Raw genomic sequence first — 26,784 nt, forward strand, 5'->3', positions numbered from 1 at the left:
GTAGACTTAGTCTCAGGGAGATAGAGTGGGAGTGGGGTGGCCTTAAAGGATACGTGAGGCCATTCATTCAGTAGTTTGTTGCACACTCGGCATGTGCCGGGAAGTGTTCTAGGTCCTGGGGTTCCTGTAAGGAACAAAGTTCAAAAATTCTTATCTCGCCCTGGCCGGTTTGGCTCAGCGGTTAAAGCGTCGGCCTGCGGTCCGGAGAGACCCGGGTTCGGTTCCCGCTAAGGGCACGTACTTCGGTTGCAGTTTGTCCCCGGCCCTGGTTGGTCGTGCGGGTGGCAGCCACTCGGTGTGTCCCTTTCACATCGATGTTTCTCTCTCTCTCTCCCTCCTGCTCTATCTGAACAAAGAATGAAAAAGTGTCCTCGGGTGAGGATTTAAAAAAAAAAAAAAAAAATTCTTATCTCCTTGGGCTTGTATTCTGGTGAGGAGACAGATTAGAAATAAGATGAATCAGCTTTAGAGTATGGTAGATACAGTGATAGTGATCAGAGAAGAAAAAATGAAGCAGAAGAGGTGGGTATTTGGGGGTGGGGCTAGCAGAGGCCTCATCAAGGAAGTGACATTTGAATAAAAGGCCTGAAATGAGGGAGGGAGTCATCTAGGTAGATACATGAGGAAGGAGCTGGCCAGTGCCCTGGGGTGGGAGCCTGTCTGACACTTGTGAGGAGTGAGGAGGATCCGGAGAGGCAAGGGGTGAGGAGGCCTGGTTGACGGGATGGGCAGATGAGTGTGGTAAGGAGGTTACACAGCAGGTGCAGAGTTGGGCAAAGTGCACAGTGAGGGCGTGCCCCCCCCCCCCCCCCCAGGAACCATCTGCAGTTCAGGACACTAAAATGGGCTGTTGCCAGAACGATTCACAGAACTCCAGGAAGCACTGAGGTTTGAGTTTTGTTACAGCGGCCTGTCTGAACTGACCCAAGGATGGGGCGCACAAGCCGGAATCCAAGCAGGAAGCTTCTCACAGTGGAGCTGGCACCAGACCTGGTGTATAGTAGGGACACTGGCCAAGTAGGGAAGCTTCCCCGGGCCTTTGGTGTCAAGTGTTTCCTTGGACTTAATCACATTCAGCCGGTGTCTGACCTTTAGTTCCCAGCCCCTCGCAGAATTTCGGGCTAATACCTTTAGTCTTGTTCCTCCAGAGATAGCATGTCCCAAAGTCCTCATCGTAAATCAGTGTCAGACTGATGTCTGAAGTCCCCATTCTAACAGACACTCCTACCAGTCAGGATATCCCAGGGCCCTGGAGAGCACCTCCCAGTAGCTGAGGGCAAAGGCCAGACCTCCAGCCCAGATAAGTTCTTCCCTGCAGTCTGAGGGGACACGGTGGCAGCTGCAGGGTTCTGAGCAGTGACACAGTCTGGCTTGGGTTTTAACTGGCTCTCTGGTTTATCAGGCAGGCAGGCTGATTGCGATGGTTGTTGCAAGTGTTTGGATCTTGTATTTATTTTACAGGTCGATCCACAGGACTTCCTGTTGTGTCCTCCTAAAGACTCTTCAGTAGGGGTGGTTTGGTCCTTCTGGCTTAAGGAAAAGAACACTAGTTCCTGTGTGTTGGGCCTGGGCCTCTAAGGGTGTCCTGGTATGGGGACAAATCAAGTTCAGGCCCAGTCCTTGTTTGCTCACTGGTTTGCTCTGCATGTGTGCCCGCGGGTTCTGAGGAAGGTGTGGGCACACTCGGCATCTGCTCTGAGGGGGCCGCACAAGTCCGGAGAAGACACACCCAGCCAGCCAGCCAGCTGGACCTCGCTCCCTGGTTTCCCTTCTCCTCCCCCTTCTGGCTTTTGTCTAATCCAGGCCTCTCTTCCTGAGGCTCCCCACCTTTTCCCTCCTCAGGTCCTTTCCCAGGGCCCCAGCTCCAGTGCCCCCTCCCCCCCGTTTTCTCCTCCCCTCTGCCTCCTGGCCTCCCCTCTGGCCCGCGGTTTGGATCATGGTGTAGCCACGGGTGGAGCCTCGACACACCTGTGTGCTCCGCAGTTTTCTGTGGATTTACTTTTACTAAAAAAAAAAATTGTGGTAAAATATACATAACAAAATTTACCTCTTTAACCACTTCTAGCTATACAGTTCAGTGGCATTAAGTACATGACATTGTGCTACCGACACCACCATCCACCTCCACAACTTTTTTCATGATGCAAATCTGAGACTGTACCCATTAAACTCTAACTCCCCCCCATATACTGTAATTTTTAGGTAAGAGTGGAAAGGAGGGAGGTGGGGAGAGAGAGAGAAACTTTGATGTGAAAGATATATTGATTGGTTGCTTTCTGCACGACCTCGATGGGGGCTGGGGATCAAACCTACAACCCAGGTACGTGCTCCTGAGCAGGAATCGTACCCACGACCCTTAGGTCCAAGGGCTGTTGCTCTAACTGCTGAGCCAAGCGGGCCAAGGCCATATTTGTTTATTTAAAAGATTTTTTTTCTTTATTGATTTTATTTATTTATTTTTATCCTCACCTGAGGACATTTTCCCATTTTTTTGTTCAGATAGAGTGGGAGGGAGAGAGAGGGAGAGAGAGAGAGAAACATCGATGTGAAAGGTACACGAGTGGCCGCCACCCGCACGACCAACCAGGGGACAAACTGCAACCGAGGTACGTGCCTTTAGTGGGAACCGAACCTGGGTCTCTCTGGACCGCAGGCCGATGCTCTAACTGCTGAGCCAAACCGGCCAGGGCTCTTTATTGATTTTAGAGAGAGGAAGGGAGAGGGAGAGAGAGAAACATCCATGAGAGAGAACATCGACTGGTCGCCTCTTGTGTGTCCCCCACTGGGGATCAGGCACACCACCTGGGCATGTGTCCTGAATGGGAATTGAACCGACGACCTCTTGGCGCATGGGTCGATGTTCAACCACTGAGCCACACTGGCCAGGCCATATTTGTTTTTAAGATAGAAAATGAATAAACCAAAAGTTAAATGAAGACACTCAAATTTGCAGCAAGGCTGGGTGGGGTAGGTGGAGCCCCGGCCCCTCTCGGGGGACAGGTGGGAGTGGCAGCTAGCAGGCCCTCTGGCGTCTGGAGAGCTGGGCCATGAGCTGCCTGCCCCTCGCTTCCCACGCTCAAGAAGGAAGGAGCTAAGCCAGATGCAGCCCCAGAAGCTGTTTTCATTAGCCCCCTAACTGCCCTACGTCATGAGGAAAGTGTCTATTTTTAATCAACTTTCCAAAATGATTCTCACAGTAGCTTGGGAATCACTAGGTCAATGTTTCCCAAACTTGCTTTGTTATGCCCGAAGACAATGGTTAGAAAAGTCCTGATTTTTCTCCCAGATAGAGTTCTGTCTCCGGTCTGGAGTAGGACACCAGAATCCGTATACGTTCAGATAGGCACGAGAAAGGAACAGTTTCACTGGTGGGAACCCTCTGAAACGAGCCTGGTAGGAGTGGCCCGGTCAGGTTGGGTTCTGGAAAGCTCACTGTGGCTCTGCTGCTGTGGAGGAAGAGGCTGAGGGTGGCTGGGCCTGGGGGCAGCGAGCCGGTTGGACTCGCCCAGGAAGTTTCAGAAGTTCAGGGGGCAGAGGCTGTGGGGCTGGAGGGAGGAGATGGCTTGGAGAGGTGGTTCAAGAGGATGGACTACAGGCGGGGAGGGTGTGCTGGGTTCAGTGCTCTCGCACTTGGAGGTAGAGGTTTCCAGCAGGGGCGAGGGGGTAGAGGTGGGGGCCAGACTGCGAGTGTGAAGGATGCCTTGGTGACTCTGTGGGGTGAGAAGGCTGGAGCCCTGAGGACTGGCAACATTTGCAGGACAGTGGGGAGGACCCACAAGGAAGGAAGAGCAGCAGAGAATGGAGTCCTGGGGGCGGGGTGATGGGAAGGCAGGAGGGAGAGGCCAGCAGAGCTGTCCCAGCTAGCCCTCAGATTTGGTGACAAGGTCCCTGGTGTTCTCCAGAGCACTTCCAGGCCACGTGGAGAAATGGATTTTTCTGATTTCAAGAGTGGGTGGTACTTGTACAAGTTTCTAGATAGTATCAGTTGGAGTTCTTGGTTTTCTTAAGCAGCAAAAGAGTTCATGGAAAGGTCATCAGGAACTGCTGGGAGGAGGCCGGGCCAGATTTTGCAAAAGGGTAGGTCGGGAAGCAAGTGCCAAGCAGCAGCAAGTACAATTGTCTTTTGACTGGAACAGCCTGGGAGGCTGCTCCCTGGGGACACACCGCCAGTGCCTGTGTGGTTGGGCACAGAGCCTTTGGCTGCTGGGGTGGGGTGTGGGTGACACGTTCAGAAAAGCTCCACTTGCCATGGCCCTGATGTGTCCTGGGTCCAGCTGCCTTCACTGATGGGGTGCTCGTTTCTAATTCACACACGGTACTTACTGATTGCCGTACAGTCGCCCTCGACGGAGCAGAGTCGAAATGATGTTAAGGTGTTTGGCCTGAGCAGCTGGAAGATTGGGTTTGCCATTTATTGAGATGGGGAAGACCGCCGAGGGCCAGGCTTTAAAAGTGGAAGCGAGCAGCTCATTTGGGGCTTGATGCCTCTGAGAACCGGCAGATGTCTAAGTGGAAACGTCAGGATGCTGGCTGGACACACTGCTCTGGCGTGGTGAAGACACTTGAGCTGGAGACGCCGATTTGGAGTCATGCATACAGCTGGCATTTAAAAGCATGAGGTGGTCCGGCCGGTGTGGCTCAGTGGTTGAGCATCAACCCATGCACCAAGAGGTCGCCAGTTTGATTCCCGGTCAGGGCACATGCCCAGGTGGTGGGCCAAATCCCCAGTGGAGGGCATGCAGGAGGCGGCCAGTCGATGTTCTCATTGATGTTTCTATCCCTCCTCCTTTCTCTCTCTCTAAAATCAATAAAGAAAAAATATTTAAAAAATAAAATAATAGCACAAGGTGATTGGAGATGACCGCAGGGATCAGTGTAGAGCGGAAAGAGAAGAGGACCAAGGAGGGAGGGTGCCCTTCAGAGGTGGGAGAGATGAGGAAGAGGGGCAGCGAGGTAGGGAGGTAGGAGGGTGCCCTGGAGTCAAGCGAGGAGGAAATGGTCCATTAGGACAGAGGCTGGGCTGTGGGGTTTATCAGCATGGAGGTCTTTGGTGACTTTGATAACAGCAGTTTTGGTTGAGTCTGGGGCAAAAGCCAACTGGAAGGGGTTTAGGAGGATTAGAGGAGGGAATTTGGATCAGTGACTATAGACAGTGTTGCTGTTAAGGGAGAGAAGAAATGAGGCAATAGTTGGAGGACAAATCTCTATTTGTCTTGTTTTTTAAAAAAATGTTTTTATTGATTTTTTTTTTTTAGAGAGAGAAGAAGGGAGAGAGATATAGAAACATCAGTGTGAGAGAAACATCATTGATTGGCCGCCTCCTGCACGCCCCCCACTGGGGATCAGGCTCACAACCTAGGCACGTGCCCTGACCGGGAATCGAACCGGGATCTCTCAGTCCACTGGAAGACGATCAATCCACTGAGCCACACCGGTCAGGCGGCTTATTTTTTTTTCCCTCACAATTTTTAATTTAATAATTTTTTTTTATGGAGGTGTTATTTACATTTAATTTTTTTTTTTATTGTTGAAAGTTGACCCGTCCCGCAGGTCGAGCAACGAGGACTCTAGAGGGGGAGTGAGGATGAGCAGGGACAAGAGACAGGAGAAATGGAGACAAGATAGGGTTCTGATCAAGTCTCGTTTATTCAGGGGGAGTTTACACAATATATAGGGCAAAAAGCAGGTTAAACGGATAATGAGTATCCCACCTGAAGCAAATTCCAGTAAATACCCCAGGTGGAACAAATGATAAGCAAAGAATGGCTAGCAGAGTAAATGATTATCTAGAGGAATGCAGAGACATTGTATGCAGAGAGACCTTGCCTTGGGGCAGGAGATGGCAGAGCAGATTGTAACAAAATGGATGCCATGCAAAAAGTCTCCCACAGAAAGTATTACAAATGCCCCCCCCATTGACCCCTCCTCCCCACTCCCACCCCCCTCCAACATTATTTTCCTTTCAGGTATACAGCATACTGATTCAATATTTGTGTATATTGCGAAATAATCATCCCCAGGAAGTCTAGTTCACACCCACCACCATACACAGTTACAGAATTTTTTAAAAAGTCCTTTTTATTTATTTTTTAATTAAACTATAGTTGGTATACGATATTATATTACTTTCAGGTGAACAATATAGTGATTTGGCATTTATATACAGTATCTTACAATGTGATCACCACACTAAGTCTAGTACAGAATGTTTTTTTTTGTGTGTGTGATGAGTGCTTTTAAGATCCACCCTCTTAGCAAATTTCAAAAATGCAATACAGCCCTGGCTGGGTAGCTCAGATGGTTAAAGTGTGGTCCTGATAGGCCAAAGTTTCGGGGTTCTATCCCTGGTCAGGGCACATATAATAATCAACCAACGAATGCATAAATGAGTGGAAAAACAAGTGTATGTTTCTCTCTCCCTTCCTCTCTCTCTCTCTCAAATGAATAATAAATATACATAAAAAATGCAATACACAGCTTTTTAAAAAAGATGGCAGCAATAACAGCATATTTGTTTCAGTAGTGGGAACATTTCTGGGGAAAGGAATGACTGTGAGGTAGGGAAAGGGGGTGGAGGAGGGCAGGCATTTCTGGGAGATGGTCACAGAGAAGGTGAGTATGTCAGTATGGGCTTGGTGCTTAGACGAGGTGGGAGTTCGTGGAATTCCACCCATTGGTTGCTTTTATTTTCTCAAAAGTGTCAGGGTCTCAAGAGTGTTGGAGGTTTGAGAGGGGAGAAAGTATATGAATAAACACCCAGGACCTTCCTATTCACACTGGGTGTTTGTTTGGGAGCCCCAGACCTACTAGTAAGAAGCTGAGTCTGATCGTGGATTCGGGCGACCCCTGTGCACACTCAGGCTGGACAAGCCCCGATGTCGGAGAATGGCAGAACCACTGTTTGAGGGAAGGGTAGATGGATTGACAGGCAGTGTGAACAACCCACTTCAGACCTACTTTTGCTCCTCTTGGAGGTAACTAATGGAATTTCAGCGCTTGACCTTGAAAACTCTAGATCTGCCCTGGCTAGTTTGGCTCAGCGGTTGGAGCATCAGCCTGCGGACCAGAAGGTCCTGGGTTCGGTTCCTGCTGGGGGCACGTACCTCAGTTGTGGTTTGTCCCAGGCCCTGGTTGGATTGTGCGGGTGGCAGCCACTCAATGTGTCCCTTTCACGTCGATGTTTCTCTCTCTCTCTCTTCCTCTCTCTCCTTCCCGCCCTAACTGAACAAAAAATGGAAAAATGTCCTCAGGTGAGGATAAAAAAAAACACAAAAAAACTCTAGATCCCTCTAACTGGTGGTGGACCCCTCCCCCACTTGCCCAAAATATCAGTGTGATAAGGAGAAAATGTTTCCTCTTTTTCAGAAGCTGCAGAAATAAAAGCAGATTCTTTTCTGCATCACAAAACCATCCTTGCTAATGTTATTTCTAACAAAGGAGTCTTGTCAAGACAATGAAATTTAAGAGGCTGTTGCTTTGGCTTTTGAAAGTAACCTTTAACTTGTAAAAGGCTTGCGATTCTGATTGCTTGTCTTCCTTAATAATGCGTTGCCCTGGCAATAACATTTAAATTCACATCTCTGTTTTCTAGGAGGTATAAATACCTGTGAGTTTTTTTTTTGTTAAGCCAGAAGGGGAGCATTGGCACCTCTCTTCTCCCACGTGCAGGAGGTAAAATGAACCCAGTGATGGCAAGATTTCTTTCTTCTCTTTTTTAAAAATCCTCACCGGAGGATATGTGAAACATGGATTGATTGATTGCCTTTCATGCTCACCCTGACTGGGAATTGAACCTGCAACCTTTTGGTGCACAGGACAATGCTCCGATCCACTGAGCCAGGGCAGCAAGATAGATTTATTTATTTATTTATTTATTTATTTATTTATTTATTTATTCCTCACCCGAGGACATTTTTCCTTTTTTTTTTGTTCAGATAGAGCGGGAGGGAGAGAGAGGAAGAGAGAGAGAGAGAAACATCAACGTGAAGTGACACATCGAGTGGCTGCCACCCGCACGACCAACCAGGGCCGGGGACAAACTGCAACCGAAGCACATGCCATTAGCAGGAACCGAACCCGGGTCTCTCTGTACCGCAGGCCGACGCTCCAACCGCTGAGCCAAACCGGCCAGGGCAGCAAGATTTTTTAAACAGGGAGAACATCTGTAATACTTTCAACAATAAAGATAAAAAAAAAAAAAAAAAAAAAAGATTTCTTAAACAAAGAGTTTGAGAGTCTTGTCTCATTTATTTTTTACATTTTTTTATTATTATTATTCTTTTTTAAAATCCTCACCCGAGGATATGCTTATTGATTTCAGAGAGAGGAGGGGGGGGGAGAGAGAGAGAGAGAGAGAGAGAGAGAAACATTGATGTGAGAGAGAACATCTATTGGTTGCCTTCCATAGTCGACCCGACGGGGAATGAACCCTCAACCTACGTATGTGCCCTGACTGGAAATGGATCCCGCAACCTTTCTGTGTACAGGACGACACTCCAAACCACTGAGCCACATGATCAGGGAACATCTTGTCTTATTTATTTATTAAAAACATTTTTTTTTCTTTATTGATTTTTAAAGAGAGAAGGGAGAGGGAGAGAGAGATCGAAACATCGATGAGAGAGAACATCATTGGCCGCCTCCTGCATGCCCCCTACTGGGGATCCGGCCCACAACCTGGGCACTGCCCTGACCTGGAGTTGAACCGGTGACCTGCTGGTGCACGGGTCAACGCTCAACCACTGAGCCTCACCAGCCGGATGTCTTGTCTCATTTAAATGGACACACAGGAGGCAAGGACACCTGTTGTGGGGTGGAGAGTAGGGCATGAGGACAGAGGCAAAAGCTGAGAACACCTTTGGGAGTGAGGCAAGGAGCTGGCTGCGGACAGGAGCAAGGAGAGCGGGTGGCTCTGTGAGGCCCCCTGCTGAGGTCTGCAACCCCGTCTGGTTGGAGCCAGTCTTCGAGGTAGCAGAATCCCACCCCCTGCAGTGCCTGGCCGCCCACGGGTAGGGTCAGGGAAGAAGGATGGATGGTTGGTTCAGGGTGGTGAATTTGCGGTGGAAACGAGGGACCAGGGGACTGTGGACATGTGTGGTGTGGATGGAAGGTTGCCTGGTTCGGGCTTCTCAGAGAATGAAGAGCCATGGCAGGAGAAGGGGCTGAAAGATGAAGAGAAAAAGGAGAGGGCCTGGAGGTAGATGAGGGAGCCTGGCGCCAGTGGGCTGTGACGATATTGGGGTTTAAGCCCTCGACAAGAGAGCCGTTGGGGGGTGTGGACGTGGGGTAGAGGGTGAGGCTCTGGGGCTGGAGGGCTCAGACGCGGCACTGCTCAGCTGAATGAGTCACCAGCCCAGGTGGCAGCCAGGGCCAACAGGAGGAGAGCCCGGACTTGGAGGTCACTTGCTCCACCCCTGATTAAACCTCTTAACCTTAGTTTCCTCACCTGTGAGATAGTCGGAACTGTTTTTACACATAACACTTCTGACATCAAATGTGTTTTTTTTCCCCTCACACCAGCCAATTCTCTGATTTTCCTGACACCGATGGGTGTCCTGCAATTCAGTTCAGTTCGGACTCTCTATCTGCAGTCAGCATCGAATCCCACAGGGTCAGGGCTCATTCTCATAAGACTGTCCCCATTTGAGATGTCCCAGGTGTCACTGGTACTTCTGACCACCTGGCCCTAAATTCAGAGAGTTCCCACAACCCTTCTCAGGTTCAGTAATTCTCTGGGATGACTCACAGGACTCAGGAAAGTGTTGCTTACTGTTACCAGTTTACTACAGTACAGAGGATACAACTCAGAGGGGCCAAGTAGAAGACATGGGGCAAGGCCTGCCTGACTCGGGCACTCTCAGGACTCCTCCTGTTAGGGGTTTTAATGGAGATTCCATTCTGTAGGCTTAATTGATGGAATCATTGGCCGCTAGTGATTGAACTCAATCGCAGCCCCTCCCTGCAAGTCAGGGCTGGGTCTGAAAGTGCCAACCCCCTAGTCACCAGCGTTTGGTTCCTCTGACAACCAGCTTCTAACCTGAAGCGATCTAGGGACCCCCCGCCCCAAGAGTCATCACTTCCTTAGCATGAACTCAGGTTTGGTAAAAGGGGTTTGTTGTAAATAAGAAAAGATGCTCCTTCCATCCTCATCACTCAGGAAATTCCAAGCGTTTTAGAAGTTCTGTGTCGGGAACTGAGACAAAAACCAAATATCTATTTCCTATTATATCACAGAGAGGGACAGCAACAGCCATCCTGAGGCCTTTTCAAGATTCGGAAGGAGAGTTTGTTCACATGTCAGAGGGGGTAGAATGCTAGCAGGTCTGTCTGGTTTCCAGTTGGCCAAGGCGGCAAAAATATAACGGTCAGTTACCGCCCACTGCGTCGCAATGCAGCCGGTGCTGTGCTGATCCTGCCGGGCCCTGGGTGACGAGTGCAGCCCTGGGCTTCGCTGGGCAGGGGCAGAGGAGCCTGGGTAAGAGAACGTGTGGCCCGAAGCAGGTAGGGAAGGAAACCAATGTTTTCTTTTTTTATTTAATAATCCCCCCCCCCCCTTTATAGACTTTAGAGAGAGAGGAAGGGAAAGGGAGAGAAAGAGGTAGAAACATTGATGAGAGAGAACATCGACTGGCCACCTCCTGCATGCCCCCCACTGGGGATCTGGCCCACAACCTGGGCATGTGCCCTGACCGGGAATCAAACCGGTGACCTCTTGGTGCATGGGTCTATGCTCAACCACTGAGCCACACTGGTTGGGTGAGTTTTGCATTTTTAAATGACTGAAAAGCAAATCAAAAGATATTTTGTGACACATGAAAATGATATAAAATTCAAATAAAGTTTTATTGGAATACAGCCACATTTGTTCACTTAGGTTTCACTTACGGCTGCTTTTGGCTACAGTGGCAGAGTTGAGTAGCTGCCACAGAGACTCCCTACATAATAGCCTAAGTATTTACTCTTTGCCCCATTACAGAAAAAGTTTGCTAACCTCTGAATTAAGGGATTACTTTAACATTTCAGGCTACACTGGGATAGAGACCGTGGGATGGAGAACCCTGGATGCATCTCAGGAGGCAGACAGATGGACTGGGCACAGGAGTGCAAGGGGAAATCTAAGGTGACGCCCAGACTAAGTGAATGGCGTGTGAGCCGAGCCAGGAATACCAAGAGGAAGAGTGGAAGTGGGGGCCGGGGAGGACAGGGCCGGGAGGGAAGAGAGAATAGTTTTCAGGCCTACTGTGTGTGACAGTCTGATTCCTGGAGTTACGCCATTTGTGTGTGTTACCAAACATGCTAAGAACACCTCGAACTCTTTAGAGCTGAGGCTGGTGTCTGGTGTGGGGCACCGGCATTCAAAAGGCTTTTGTGCTGTAGAGAAGAGCAGGTACCCGTCTGACTTTCTGGTCGGGGCAGTGTCGGTTCCGTCAAATCAGAGCCAGGCTCCCAGAAGTGAAACCAAGGATCCCCAAATCATCTGGAAAACGCAGAGATGACCCCAGGTGTCGAGGTGCCCCTCATCTGTCCCCTAGCTGTCTGGTGAGGTGGGTGTACTGGCGAGAGGGAGGGTTTAGACCAGCAGCCAAGCGAGCTGATCCCCTGGGGACCTTGGTTCCTGCCGAGGTGTGGGGGCAGGAGCTGAGGCGGCCAAGGCCATCTGCTGTCATGGGTCCTATGGTCCTGTTCTCTGGGAAGCAGCCCAGGCTTGGAAGGACTATTCCCTTGATTGCCTGCAGATGGAGCTAAGTGATAGGATGTGATTAGGGGGGAGGGGGGTGTTGCTGAGGGGGGCAGATGGGAGGAGAGAGATTCCTAACTGGTGTACCTCCTCTAGGCCAGCTCCAACCTGCTAGGGGATGGGGTGGTGTTCACAAAGCTGCCTTATTCTATTCCAACTTCATGCTCAGGCACTAAAGGGCCCTTATTTCTGGGGCCAAGGATTCCTTCAGGGTGTGGGGGTGCCATATTGGTGGTGAAGTGATGCCTTGTCCAGCCAGCCTCTCCTGTCCATCCGGCTCAAGCCGCCGCCTCCATCGCTGGCAGCGGGATCTGCAGGATTCTTGCTTCAGCGGCTTGCGGGACACAGACGCACCTCTGGGAAGCTTCCTGGACCACGTGCCCTCGGTCACCCAGGCTTGCTGCCCATGCTCCTTTCTCCAAGCCGGTTCTTCCTCCTGGCCTGGGGCAGAGGGGTCAGGGTTAGGGTTGGGGGTGGGACTCCGGGCTCGCTCAAGTCCAGGCTGGAGGAGCATTGAAAGGTGAGCATCTGAAACTAGACTTTGCTTCTGGCCTTTACCTGAGAGCAGCTTGGTCCTGTGACGATACTGATGGTGGAGCTACTGAGGTGCTCTCCCTACGGTCTCCCTCATCTTAACTCTTCCCGAGGGGCTCATTCCCCTTGCAGAGATCAGGGCACTGAGAATGAGGCTCTGGTTGTGTGCTGAGGGGCACAGGCAGCTGGGACCTGTGCCTGGGACAAGGGACCAGTGTGAACTGCCAGCCCCATTCCTGATCCAAGGGGCCAGCTTCGCCCGCCCCGCTCCCGGTCTCCAGCCAACGTGATTGCAAAGCCTCTGCTCTCCCCACACCGCTTGGCTTCCCTCACCTTTGCCTCCCAGAAGCCCTGCCTGCCACGCAGGGCAGGGCCTTGGGCTCTGAAGGGGCTCCGGGCCAAGTGGAGGCAGTAACAAGAGCTGACAACCCAGGAGGCTGTGCTGGAGGGAAGGGGCAGGGGGTTGGGTTCTAGAGTCACTGTTCACAGTGCTGTGCTCCGACCAGTGCCTGGCCAGCCTGTGCTGTCCACCTTTTCAGTGGATTGGCCCTGCCCACGGTGCTGGAAGCTTCCTTTTCAAAGGATTCTGGGAATCGGGAGTGAATCTCCACCCCCTCTCTCTGCAAGGGTGTAGTCCCACCCAGGGCCTCATGCCTGTAGGCCAGCATTTCCCAAACTTTAGTCTGCATCGCAATCACCTGAGGGCTTGTTGAAACATCTGGCTGGGCTCTACCTCTAGAGTTTCTGATCCGGTAAACCTGGGGTGACCCTGAGGGCTTACACATCTGACGAGGTGCCAGGTGATACGGATGCCACTGGGTAGGGCCACTGGGCACTGAAGAATGAGCGGAGCAGTCTAGGTTACCCAAACCTTGCATATACCAAGCAAAAGGTTGGCCCTGCCTGGCCCCTGGGAGATAACTCCTGAGCCCTTGGAATGTCCTGCCTGATAAGAGTGTCTTTGCTTACCTGGGGACTTTAAATGATGGCAGATGGTCTATGCTAACAGTGTGACTTACATGGTGTCCTCGGGCCACGTGGTGTCAGTTTAACCTCCAGAGGGGCTGGAGACTAAGTCACTAGGGTTGGCCGTGCCGACATGAGCAGCCTCCAGTAGAAACCCTGGACACTGAGGCTCGGGTGAGCGTTCCTTCATGCTCACTTCATGCATGCTGTCACATCATTGCTGGGAGAGCTAGGTGCTGTCTCGTGACTCCCCTGAAAGCTTGTCCCTGGTCTCTGCTGGACTCTGCTCTATGACTTAAATGTGTGTCCTTTTTCTGTCATAAACTATAACCATAACAGTTTTGCCGAGTTCTGTGTCCTTCAACTGAACCACTGACCTTACGGGTGGTCTGGAAGCCTGGGTGGTGGTGTTGTTTTGTGGGGTAACCCTGAGCAGCCCTCGTGGTTCACTGGCCTTAGTCTCCCTGTCTGCAAATGGGGCTTTGGGGCAGTTCCGTCCTCCCTGGGGATGCCAGGCCCCCAGGAGAGCTGCACCTGGTAAAGCTGACAGAACACACACGGGCCTGTGGGCAGGGGCAGTTTAATTAGTGCAGCTTTTCTAGTTCCCGTCGTCAGGTCTGCCTATGACAGCCCCACTCACCCGAGCCGGGGGCCCTGGGGTGCTGGCCCACAGGTTTCAGTAGATCCAGCCACTCAGCACTGCCCCTCCTGGGACCACTGTCGGGGCAGCGGTCCACATTCCACAGTCCTTGCACCTCCCTGCCCCATCCTGCCCTGGCCCAAGACCGGGTCCTTGATCCAACACAGGGAGGAAGGACCGTTAGCATCCACTGGTCATGTGGCTTTATTCAGACTCAGCACTTGCTGAGGATGGAAGGAAAGAATATTTGGGGCCAGGCTGGGACTGGACATACGAGTGGCTGGGAGGTCATGCATGGGGACTGGGGAGTTCACAAGAGAGAACCTGTTGGCTGGGCCAGGCCTGTGTGGGGCGGGCCAGAGGCAGGCGGCATGCAGGAGGCCTGGCTAGATCTGCGTGGAGCAGACCCGTCCAGGTGGCGGCTGGGAGCCAGGGAGGGACTGAGGGTTTCTCTGGGACAGGGTGTATGGGTGTGACGCCGGACAGCAGGCACCCCTGTCCCTCACTCGGAAATGACATGGTGGGATAGTCAGGATGCCTGGCGTCTGGTTCTGCTGCTGCCTCAGGACTTGATGTATGACTAGCCAAGCTGGTCCCCTCTGGTGCCATTGCCCAGCTGATGCTTGGACATTTGCCTTGGGGGTGACCCACATAGGGATGTTCTGAGGACATTGGTAGGGAGGCTGGACAATCCTGGAGAGTGTGCCTAGAGCCCAGCAGGGTGGGCTATGCCTGCAGAGGGAGGGGATCCCCAGCAGGGGCTGGTCCCTTTGAGCCAAGTTTTTCTCTCAGTGTTTGGTGCCAGTTCCCTGCGGTGGCTGCAGGGGGCGCCATTTTCCACCGCAATCCAGGCCAGCCACTGGGCTGAGGACGACTGTAATGGTAAACCTTTCTCCTGGCCCACTGCCCGCTGGCTCCTGACAGACTTCCTGCCTAAATGCAAACAAGGAATCCAAAGGCCGGATCCTCCTCCCGGGCCTTCTTCCTGGTGAAGAGCCCATTCCCACCCAACAGGGAACAGAAAAACCAGTTCCCCGGGTTGGCTCCCTGCCTGGGAACAGCGAAGTGTGGCGAGTTGGCAGGGTCTCTCTGGGCTGTCCAGGAAGGTGACCTAAGGGCCTGGGAAGCCTGGTGAGGACTGAGCAGGGCCCTGGGCCTGAGGTCACAGCCCCTGCCCGCTTTCTGCCGGGCGCTCTGGGGGACTGGGATGGAGGGATGAGGGCAAGGGGACCATCAGCACTGGCGGGAGGGGGTGCGGTGCACAGAGCCAGGGCGCTTGGGGATCTTGCGCCAGCGTCGCTTGTCCCAGCGGCAGAGCAGCAGCAGGCGGAAGGTGTCCCGGAAGGCTTTGTTGCAGAGTGCGTAGCACATGGGGTTGACGGTGCTGTTGACGTAGCAGAGCCAGTAGCCCAGCTCCCACAGGGTCTCGGGAACACAGTCCTTGCAGAAAGTGGACACCAGCACCATGATGTTGTATGGCGTCCAGGTGAGGATGAAGGCCAGCAGGATGGCGCTCAGGGTCCGAGCCGCCTTCTTTTCCTTGACCAGCGAGAAGGTCTTCCGCTTGGCCAGCTGCTCCTTCCCGCGGGGCTTCTGGCTCTTGCCCGTTCGATCACGTCCCTTCCGAGTAGGCCTCTTGACTGTGTTTGGGGAGCTCCGGGGGGGCTGCTTGGAGGGGGCCTGCACCTCAGGGTCTACCATGGGCATCTTGATCACCACCTCGGAGCCTGGCTCCTCACCCTCCGAGGACGTGAGGGACTCCATGGAGCCTTCCTCCTCCTCCTCCTCCTCCTTCCAGCTGTAGGCTTGCAGCAGCCTGGGGGTCCGGCAGCAGCCACAGCAGCTCCCTGGAGGGGTGTCCGGTGAGCCCTCAGCCCCCGGCTGGGACCGCTCTGAGCTGCTGCTGCTGCCGCCCCCCTTCCCTGGTGTCTCGGAGCCCTGCAGGGCCGCCAGCTCCCGGGCCCGGTTCTCTGTCTCCCGGTAGATGCGCCAGTAGAGTGTGCACATGACTGTGACTGGGAGGTAGAAGGCGGCCATGGCTGTGCCAAAGGTGATGATGGGCTGGGAGAGGAACTGGATGTAGCACTGCCCGGCCAGCACCGTCCGCTCCCCCACCAGGTACTGCCAGAAGAGGATGGCTGGGGCCCAGAGGACGAAGGAAACCATCCAGGCCAGGCCGATCATCAGGGCTGCCCGGCGGGGTGTGCGCTTGGCACGGTAGCTCAGGGGCCGGGTCACGGAGAAGTAGCGGTCAAAGCTGATAAGCAGCAGGTTCATGACGGAGGCGTTGCTGGCCACGTAGTCCAGGGCCAGCCAGAGGTCGCAGGCCAGGGTGCCTAGAGCCCAGTGGCCCATGAGCAGGTACGTGGTATAGAGGTTCATGGAGAAGGTGCCGATGATGAGGTCGGCGCAGGCCAGGCTGAGCAGGAAGTAGTTGTTGACTGTCTTGAGCTCTGTGTTGACCTTGAAGGAGATGAGTACTAGCAAGTTGCCTGTCACCGTGGCCAGTGACAGGAGGCCCGTGGTGATCCCAATGAAGGCCACTTGCCAGGGACCCTTTCCTGGTGCCAGAACGGTGATGTTGGGGCTGACGGCGGGGGGGGCCGAGGTGTTCATGGTGGCCAGGGGGGGCTGAGGGGACAGCCCCTTCCTCCAGTCACACGACAGGGCTTCCTCAGGGGGAGGTCATCACCTGAGAAGAGAGGACATAGGCTTTAGTTGGGCTGCTGGATACCTTCCCTCGCCTGGAGTGGAGGGTGCTAGGAACACAGCCTCTGCCTTCCAGAACTTCCCGTCGGACCGTGTCACCCTCCCTGACTGGTCGGTCCCTTCCTGTTCTAGTGTCCACACATGGTCATTTATTTATTTATTTTTAAATATTTTTAAAATTGATTATTTTAGAGAGAGAGAGGCAGGGGGAGAGAGATAGAAACATCGATCGATGAGAGAGAAACATCAATTGGCTGCCTCCTGCATGACCCCTACTGGGGATCCAGCCCGCAACCTGGGGATCCAGCCCGCAACCCCGGCATGTGCCTTGACTGGGAATCGAACTGGTGATCTCTTAGTCTGTGGGACGATACTTAATCCACTGAGCCACAGCGGCCGGGCCATACGCGGTCATTTATAACGCACGTTCCCAGCCGTGAATGGGTTTGCCAGCAGCATGGGGCTGCGTGGCTTTGGAATCCAGAGCTCTGAGTTCTCATTCCAGCTCGCCATTCAGACTCTGAGCCTCAGTTCTCATTGGGAAATTGCTACTAATTCCTGTCTTGCTTCTCTCACATGGCAGGAGTTGGGGACGTGCTTCGAAGGCAGTACAGCCAAATTTTCAAAGCATTTCACTAAATTTCATTAACATGCTCATTTACTGAGTAGTTATTACGCACCAGACAAAATGCTGAGCAGTTCATTGAATTACCTAATTGAACTGTCATACATCTCTAGGAGGAAGGTCTCTTAGGATCCCCAGCTCACTGGGGCAACCGTGGCTGCAAGGCCTGGTCACGGGGACACAGGTAGGGAGGATGACCGGAACTCACTTCTCTCTCTCTCTCTCTCTGAGTACGTGGAGCTCCAGGGGCGAATCCCATCAAATAAGGAGATGAGAGAAGGCAGGGAGGGCCCCAGAGAAGATGAGGGAAAAGAGCTAGGAGCAGAGGGGACCTGTGTGGGGGCTGGGGGGCTGGGGGGAGACAGAAAGAGATACAGACAGAGAGAGAGAGACAGAGAGAGCTAGAGAGAGAGAGAGAGAGACAGACACACAGAGAGACAGAGACAGAGAGAGAGGCAGAGACAGAGAGAGACAGAGACAGAGAAAAACAGAGACAGAGACAGAGACAGAGAGAAGTGTTTGAAGCTGCATGTGCCCTCTGTGAGGGCAGCGGGGAAGGTGTGCGGGGCCCGGACACTCGCCGGGTGGCAGAAGACCCGCAGGAAAAGCAGGCAGCAGGGGCAAGGGACTCAGCTCCCAGAAAAGGAGGGTCGGCCCCAGATGGGGTGTGGGAGGTCCCCTCCACCTCCCCACTCTGTTCCCGGGCTCTAGCTGAGTGGGGGCAGCAAGGGGAACAAGAAGATCTCCCAGATTTTTCTCTTTAAAAATATTATTTAAAAGTTTATTTATTGATTTTAGAGGAGGGGGAGAGAGAGAGACCAAACCTGCAACCTTGGTGTGTCAGGAAGATGCTCTAACCAACTGAGCTACCTGGCCAGGACCACCCCAATATCTCTTGAAACTGGAGTCCAGCCCAGGCACCAAGAGGAGGTGAAGGGAAACGCCAGGACTCTTGGTCCCGTCCTGGCCAGGCAGGAAGCAGCACAGCCGGGCCGTGGCCCCGCTGCTGTGTTTCGGCGGGTCCCTTCCTGTTCTGGGCCTCAGGCGTCCATCTGTCCATTGAAGAGACTGAGGTCTCCTCCTACCTGCATCTGTGGTTTCAGGGGCTGTCCTGTTGGAAGAATTCCAAGGGAGAGATTTTGGGCAAGGGCCCGCCAAGCCCCGGTGTTCTGACCACCTGGTCTGTGACAGAGAGACTGGAGAGCCATGCCTGCGCGAGGGTCGCGGTGTGACAGAGTGTGACCTGGAGCGTGTGTGGCGGAGGGCACCTCCACAGCTCGTGGCGAACTGTTGGTGTGCGGCAGCGACTCTCAGCGTGGAGAGGCAGAGTGAGATCCACAAGCAAGAAGGACAGTGGCTGTCAGTGTGTCCAGGACAGTTTGCACTTAAGGGAGCACATTTAACACCCTGGTTGAAGGACCCAGATCCTGGAGCCAGGCTGTCTGCATGGGAATCCAGGCCGCTCCATTTACTAGGCATGTGATCTCTGCTAGCAGCATAACTGTTCTGTGCCTCGGTTTTCTCAACTGCAAAATGGGGATAATATGAGTTCCTAACTAACAAATCAAGGAATGACTGTGAGCCTTAAAGGAGTCAATAGCTGTAAAGTGCCAACACCAGCTCTGGTACACTGGTTCCCACTGACTCACCTTTGCAGCAGGGGGGGCTATGCCGCCCAGGAGCGTCTGCTTGTGGGTTAAGGATCTCTAATACTGTGACAACAGCAACTGGTGACAATAGTGATCACTGCTGTTACTTAGTGCTCCCTGAGTGCCAGTCTCCCCTGTGCCTGTTGCTGTTAATCATAGCGGGGAACCTATGACCAAGGCACCGTTCTTCTCTCCATTTTACAGATAAAGAAACTGAGGCTGAGAAAAGCAAGAGAATTTGCACAAGATTCGCAAGTAAGTAGGACGCAGGATTTGAGCCCAAGCGGTTTGTTCCAGTGAAACCTGCTAAAAACTGATGGTTGGCTGGGGGGGCCAGAGTTTGCCAATTTGAATTTTTAAAGTATGACACTGAAATGTTATTTATTTTGCTTACTGAGTTTTGTTGCATCCTCCTTCCTTACCCAAAGTCAGGCGCTGGGTGGGAGGCTGGGAGGAGACGTGCCTGACGAGCCCCTGATAAGGCTGCTGGTGGACACCGCCCTCAACAGGTGGCCCTGCTCACCTTTTTTTTTTTTTATCCTCACCCGAGGACACCTTTCGATATCTTGTTCAGATAGAGGGAGAGAGAGGGAGAGAAACATCGATGTGAAAGGGACACATCGAGTGGTTGCCACCCACACGACCCAACCAGGGCCAGGGACAAACTGCAACTGAGGTACGTGCCCTTAGCGGGAACCGAACCCGGGTCTTTCCAGACCGCAGGCCGACGCTCTAACCGCTGAGCCAAACGGGCCAGGACCCTGCTCACCTTTTGTCCCTCTGATCTACTCAGTGCGTTTAACGCGAATTGCACAAATGGAGCAACTGAGGCCCAGAGAAAAGGGGGAAGAAGGCATCGTGTCGCCTGAGATCTCCTGGCTCCTAGATTGGGTGCTGCCTACCCCCAGCTTCGAGCAGCTCTGTAGCCCCCAGTGGCAAGCTGAGCCAAGCCTTGAAAAGGCTTTATTAGGAGAGAAGCCTGCCGGCCTGGGAGGCTGCACCTTCCGGCAGCGGCCTCTCCAATGGTGCAGCCTTCAGGGCTGAGCCCAGTCCTCTGTCCACCATTGTACCCGGTCCGACACCACAGCTGGGCTACTGAGGCACTCACCTCGGGTGCAGAAGGAGGTGCCCCCAAACTCAGTAATCAAAATAAGAGTTTAATGTAATATTTAAAAATGGAAATTAATGCAAAACATCCACAATCAACAAAATTGTAAACAAAGACAGGCTCCAACCCTGTGCTTGCACAAACACCCCCATCACCCATGCGTTGCCCTAATCCCGGCCCGGGTTCCGATGACACTTAATTTACGAAAGTAGACGGCCCCCTCGCCTGTGTGTGTGTGTGTGTGTGGGGGGCAGTTTGCTATTTGATTTCTAAAAATATTACATTACTATAGTATTTATCTTGATTTTGGAGGTTTTTCTGTGCCCCCCCCCTTACATTTTACTCTGAGGTCAATGCCTCACTCCCCTCACCCCGATTCTAGCATCCGTGGACCACAGCCTGGGTTCTGAATCTCAAAGCTGCCCCTTCCCTGCTGCGTGGTCATCAGCAATCACGCAACCCTTTCCCAGCTGCCCTGCACCCCCAGCTGACGGAGACAATGGCACCCACAGCGCCTGGCTCTGAAGTGACACTCAGTTAAAGGCCTATGTTATTATTCCTGACTCCTCACTCTGAGGCACTGCCCAGCCCCTCTGGCCCGTCCCTTCCCTCCCAGACCCCAGCACAGCGCCTCTCTGGGCCCCACACTGCTCGTCTGTACAGTGGAGGAGTTGGGCCAGCCTGGTGTCTGCGAAGGTTTTGCAGGGTCCTGAAGCTAACATCTCAAGATGCTGACCAGAAAGGACACAAATCCCCAAGCTGAGGCTGCAGAGGCCGATGGCTCACATGCTCTCTCAGCCGGGGCTGGAATGACATCGCCTAGCGCGGGAGCGTGGCAACCACTGCCCATCATAACCACTGCCAGGCTCTTGTTGCAAGCTAGCTGGGTCTCTGATGAGTTAAAACAGGCTTCAGAATGGGGGGCCTGGGAGAAGAAGCGCTCCTCGGAAGAGGAGGCTGGAGTCCCTGTCCTTAATGACTGGAAGTCCTTTGTAACTTTCTCATTTTAATCCTGACAGCCACCATAATTAATCACCTCCTGCATGCCAGGCACTTCGTGTATGCTATTACTTCCCTTAATCCACAGGACAGCCCAACGGGGGGCTCCTAGCTCTGTTTTATAGATGAAGGTGTGTGGGGGTGGCTAAGTGACTCCCTGGTGGTCTGGGGGAGTTGGGACTCTGCCCTGACCTGTGGGCTCCAAAGCCTGCATTCTTCCTACCTGGCCGACCTAGGAGCCCTGAGGACTAAGGCCTCCCACCTGGGACAAAGGGGGAAGGAGAAGAACAGAGGCTCTAGGGAACCGAACCCTGATGCTTACCACCCCCTGGGCTTGTGAAGACCTGGGGGGCAGCTCAGAGCAGCTGTCCTCCACAACCAGAAGGGGCATCCTCCCGCGAGCGTCTCTGGGACAGGGATGTGCTCAGGAGAAGGTTCCTGGAGACTGCTCCGGTTCCTGCTGTGTGTCCTTGGGCAGGTCCTCTTAACCTTTGCTTGAGGGCAACCCTCTGTCTGCTCAAGGCTACCGACAGTGAGCGAGAAGATGGTTGTGGAAGAACCAGGCTTCCTGTTGTGGCTGGGGGTGGAGCCTTGGGCTGAGTCAGGGTGCCAGGGTCCAGCAGTCTCCAGAGTTTCTACAAAGGAGGGGCTTAGAGTCAACCATCTACTTGAAAGGGAGGCTGGAAGCTGTATTAGCCTCTGATACTCTGTGAAACATCCACAGGGGTGGAGTTGATGGGGATGCAGGGGGGCTGGGGGAGGACGCCCCCAGGAAGTCCTTGGCACTGCCTCTGTTTAGCTTTAAGCCCTCTTTGCTCTTGTCTCACTGTGTGACCTTGGGCAAGTCAGCGTTCCTACCTGGTAACCCTGCTGCAGGACGAGTGTTTGTGTGGGAGCGTGTGCCTTGCTGAGTAAGAATACGTGGTAAGGGTGAGTCTGTAGCTTTGTGGGGATGGGCTGGGACTTACCCTCTGAGGGTGTCACGTGTGGGGTACGGGAAGGTGCAAGGAAGCAGGGAGGTGATTTTCTGCCCAGGACCTCCTGATGGCCTCCTGATGATGGTTGTTGGGCGCTTTTAACAATATTATTAATATTATTAGAACTGGTATTTATCGTCTGCTTACAATACACCAGACATGGCTGTAGGCATTGTACACATGATTTATTCTTTTTTTTTTTTAATCCTCATCTGAGGACATTTTTCCATTTTTTGTTCAGATAGAGTGGGAGGGAGAGAGAGGAAGAGAGAGAAACATCGACGTGAAAGGGACACATCGAGTGGCTGCCACCCACATGACCCAGCCAGGGCCGGGGACAAACTGCAACTGAGGTACGCGCCCTTAGCGGGAACCAAACCCGGGTCTCTCTGGACCGCAAGCCGACGCTCTAACCGCTGAGCCAAACCAGCCAGGGCTGTACGCATGATTTAATTGACCTGTTATAACTCCTTGCAAAGTAGGTTTTATTGTCCTCAATTTACAAAAGGGGTCACTGAGGCTTGGCGACCTTAGGACCTTGCAGCTAGTTCGTCAGCAGTGCCACCAGGATTTGGACCCAGGCAGTCTGCCGCTGAGACGAGCCTCTTGGACCCCCTACTCTAAATTGCTCTGTGGAGAGGGGAGCTCAACAGCCTCCTCGTCCACTTGGACAAGCTTGGCCAAACCCTGGCTCGAATCAGTCACTAGTGAGGTGTCAGTTCTTCCTTTAGGATCTGGCTTGTGTGCGTGGGACAGCGCCTGTCGTCTGTCTGTGCGAAGTATGATGACAGTGTGGTAGGAAGGAGCGGTGTAGCCGTCGCTCTCTGAGAGGCAGGGTAGGGGCCTGCCTCATTCACTGTTTTATCCCTGTGCTTGGCACACAGTAGTTGCTCAATAAACATGTGTGGAATAAATACATGAATGCATACATGGAGTTATCCTGCCTGGCTTCAGGTCCAGGGGCAATGGGATGAGCCCGCAGGGGTCAGGAACAGCTCCAGAACATGGTCCCTCTGTTCCCTCCAGCTCTGTATGTCCTCACCTGCCAGGCCCCTGTCCCCTGTCCCCTGGGTGAGGCCCTGCCTGGCTTGAGAGCACGGCCACCGGCATCCTCACCTGTGGACCGGGAATGGACCAAGGAAACCCTGCTTCACCTGCCGCCAGGAATCAGAGTGAGGTGATAAGACAGGCACGGGCGTGGGATGGTGCCTGTCAGGGTGAGGGGAGGAAAAAGTCATCCTGGACTCAAAGGGTTAAGGGATGAGGTCAGAGCCTCTCTGGCAGGGCAGGCCAGACTACTGACCGCCAGCCCTGGACAAATCCCCTGGGGCTGGGGATCTGGATGGCGAGAGGAGGGGGGAGGGGAGAGGGCCACTGGGGGAGGCTGGGAGAGGTTGCTGGGAGAGGGATTCCTGAACACCAGGGTCTCCAGAATCTTACCTGTGGCCCAGGAGTGGAGAGGGGGAGGCAGAGAAAGGGGTACTGGTGAAAGATTCAGGAAGAATTGAAGCCATCTTGTGATTCTGGGCCTGGGAGTATGCAGAACCCCAACTGGAGAGAATGGGCAGTTTGGGGAGAAGGAGGTACCAGGTGGGGGCTGTGGGCTAGGCACCTGAGACCTCACACATGCAGTGAGGAGGATGCTCCTCTGGCCAGGTCTCCTGACCTGTCCCTTCTGCTGGGGCCTTAACCCGAAGCCAGGCTGTCAGAGGTGGCTCTCCCTGCTGGGTTAACTTTTCTCTGAAGGTAGCTCTTGACCCATCAAAGGTGCACAAAACTTCCACCCCTGACGCCTGGCTTCAGGACCGAGGAGGTAAGCAGATACAATTTATCACATTTTCAGGCTCAACTGTCTCAATTGGAAGCGCCCACTACCCCTCTGGAGGGCAGCAGCCATCATCAGTTCAATGCTCATAAATGCACTGCTGAGTCGGAAGAGGAGCCAGAACCACCGCCACACTCTCACTGTGGACGGACCTTAACCAGTGGCCTGACCTTAGCCGGACCATGCCAGAGCCTGGCATTAGCAGGCTGGCCCTAGACCTCACTCTCCAGCTGGCACCAGAAGTGCTGGGCCCTCACCCTCCTCTCCGCACACCCCTGCTCTTCACTCCTGTGCTCCTTCCCCATTTTCTTTCTTCTCTCTCCCTCCCTCCCCCATCCTTCTAGGCATCACCATGGCATCACAGCCGAGCAGAAACCCAGAGAGATATTCACCCACTTCTCCCCACCGCTACCCGCCAGAGCCCAAGCTCCTGTCTCCTAGAGCCTGCCGCATCCTGCTCAGGCAGGTGACTGTGCTGGGCTGAGGGCGAGGAGAATGGGGTCCGAGCCCCAAGTGGACCCTTCAACATCCCTTCTGTGACCACGAGCATGGCCTTTGCCCTTTCTCAGTCTCAGTCCCTCCACCTGCACAACGAATGGGGAGGTTCCTTGTAGGCCTCACGTGATCTCTGTCTAACTCCTTCCTGGCACTCTGGAGTCCTCTTTGCGCTTCGGGATTTCACTCTCAGACCTGCAGGCCCCAGCCCCGGAGCCAAGAATCACGTCTTCCGCAGCCCTATTTCGCCATCTTTCCCCCTGCCCTCCATGTCAAGGGGGCGATCACAGCTGCCCCGAGGCTGAGGTCAGGGGGCAGAGAAATAGCTCTCATCTGACAGCTCAGTGAGCAGCTGATTACCCAGGGACAGGACACTGTCCGGCTGCAGGGACACTGACTCCTTCCAGTCAGTTGGTGAGGGCCTGGGTCAGTCTCGGTGGAGCTGCAGGTATGTTTCATGGGAAGAGGTGGATCCCTGTCTACTGGCATTAATAACACCTAAGCGGCACTGTCTGAAAGACCCAGTGACAGCTGACCACCCGCCCCAGCTGCTAACCCAGGAGCTGGCAACTCTGCAAGAATCCGAGCTCCTGGCCCCCAGCCTATCCCCCATGGTGGAGTCTGGGGGTGTGGGGATGGGAGCCTGGCATTAATGCCATTAGTGTCCATGCATTACCTGGACATAGGACTGAGATCTGCCCTGGGGGAGCCCAAGATACTAACAACATAGGGAGTGCCCTCTGGGACCCTGCACAGGTCAGCACCATGTTCCCTGGTCAGTGTAGCCATCCGTGTGCCCATTTGTCCCCGGAGAGCCCTGGGGCTTTTGGCCTGGTCTCTTGTTGGCTTCTGGCCCAACACCCACCTTGGTATCCAGCTTGTCCATCTGGGCAGCAGCCTGGTTCAGTCCATCTTGGAGGGGCTGAAGATAGATGGGGGTGGTGGGATTCAGAATCCCCTGAGGGAGGAGAGGAGGGGTTCTAGGACTGGTACCCCAATTAGAAGTCTCAACCTCCCACAGAACACTGATGACAAGGGCTGCCCCCGGTCCCCTGCCCTTCCCACTCTGTCCCTGGGGTTCTGGGGGCTGTGCCTGCTACGTGGCAGCCTGATCTCTTCTGGGCTCTAGGTCCAGTTTCCTAAGGGGGTCTCTATCTCCTCTGCCAGCTGAACCCCAGAAAAACATCAGGTGTATCCACTTAAAGCCAGAGGACAGGGTGTTTGGAGCAGTTAATGTCCAATGCGGCAGAACCCCCTTGGTCTCTAGACCTCTTCCTGGCCCCCTCCTCTCTCTGAGGTCCCCCCACATTTCCTTGTAGTCTGGTTCCTACCTTGAACCCAGGACCCTGCTTCTGCAGCCCCCACCTCGGTGGAGCCCCTCCCAAACCCTTCCAAATGTACTCACCATGGGGCTGGAGAAGGGTCTGTAGGGTCCTCAACCCCACTGCCTCCTGGGGGCTGGCGGTGTCTCCAGGGACCCAAACACCTGGCTCCCGGGGGGAGCTGCGCCCTGTGCTGGCAGCCGGAGAGGCACAGCCAGTGATTGGCATGTCCCACCCCCTGGCACGCCAGCCTGGTGGGGGGGGAGGAAGGGAAAGAGAGGGAGGGAGGAAAAGAAGGGAGGGGAACTGGAGGGAAGCCTCAGGCAATGTCTGGGGTGGGACTGGGTCCTGGAGCGTGCCCCCCTCCTCCACCAGGGCCCCCAATTTGAGCCCCAAGATGGAGGGGGTAGGACATGAGGACGATGAGCCCAGGAAGGCTAAAAGTCCAGAACGGGAGAGAAGGCGGATACAGGGAGACAAACACCCACACCCACTGCACACAGACTCGGCGGCACACACACGCACACCCTCACAAAGGCACACTCTGTTTTCTCGGGCTCCTTCCCCCACCCAACCTTACAGCCCCCAACCCGCATGCACCGTGCCCGACACACACGCCCCAGGATTCACATGCCTCCTTCCCTCACACTCGCTCTGCCCCCTGCACATGCCCACGCACCCACCCACCCAGCCAGCCCCAAACCCTGCTCTTCCTCCTGCTGCGAAGGAGCTATATTCCTTCTATTTAGAAATGACACATTGGGCCTCATGTGAGAGGCTCCAACTTGGAACGAACCCAGAGGGCTGGCGCACCCGCCCCGGGGCTGAGCAGGGGCCGAGCAGACGTGCCCACGTGCTGGGCTGTGCGTTCTTGTGTCTGTCCGTGCTGCATAGCCGGGTGTGGGGCATCTGGGTGTCTGGTTCCTGGAGATGAGTGCAGGGCTAAGTGACTGCTCCACATGATGCTGAGTGCCCCACATGTGTGTCCCTGAGTATGCATGTCACCCTGCAGCCCTTGGAAATGCAGGTGTCACCCTGTTGGTCTGGAGCCAGGATGTGTGTGTACACGTGTGTCTGTATTCGGTGTGTGTCTGAGTGTTGCCCAACTGTGGAACTTGTTAATTTTGACAAGTGAGGCAGCCTCTATCTCCCTGCCTGCTACACCCCCAGCTTTCACTTGGAAGACAGACAGACAGGC

At 53.9% G+C, this 26,784-nt stretch overlaps 1 protein-coding gene across 1 annotated transcript; it reads right to left on the minus strand.

Annotated features, from left to right (window-relative positions):
• Nucleotides 1-14,064: 14,064 nt before the first annotated feature.
• On the minus strand, nucleotides 14,065-25,981 carry CHRM1 (cholinergic receptor muscarinic 1). Its single transcript, XM_036259159.1, has 2 exons — nucleotides 25,670-25,981; nucleotides 14,065-16,569 (listed from the first exon to the last, which is right to left on the minus strand). Exon 2 carries the CDS (start codon nucleotides 16,491-16,493, stop codon nucleotides 15,111-15,113), a length of 1,383 nt encoding a protein of 460 aa, XP_036115052.1. The 5' UTR covers nucleotides 16,494-16,569; nucleotides 25,670-25,981; the 3' UTR covers nucleotides 14,065-15,110.
• Nucleotides 25,982-26,784: the final 803 nt, after the last annotated feature.

Source organism: Molossus molossus, unplaced genomic scaffold (assembly GCF_014108415.1).
Source record: "Molossus molossus isolate mMolMol1 unplaced genomic scaffold, mMolMol1.p scaffold_m16_p_13, whole genome shotgun sequence".
In the NCBI taxonomy this organism is placed as follows: domain Eukaryota; kingdom Metazoa; phylum Chordata; class Mammalia; order Chiroptera; family Molossidae; genus Molossus; species Molossus molossus.

What these genes read in the sequence shown, in the direction of transcription:
- CHRM1 (XM_036259159.1), bottom strand. Translation starts at nt 16,493, where the DNA reads ATGAACACCTCGGCCCCCCCCGCCGTCAGCCCCAACATCACCGTTCTG.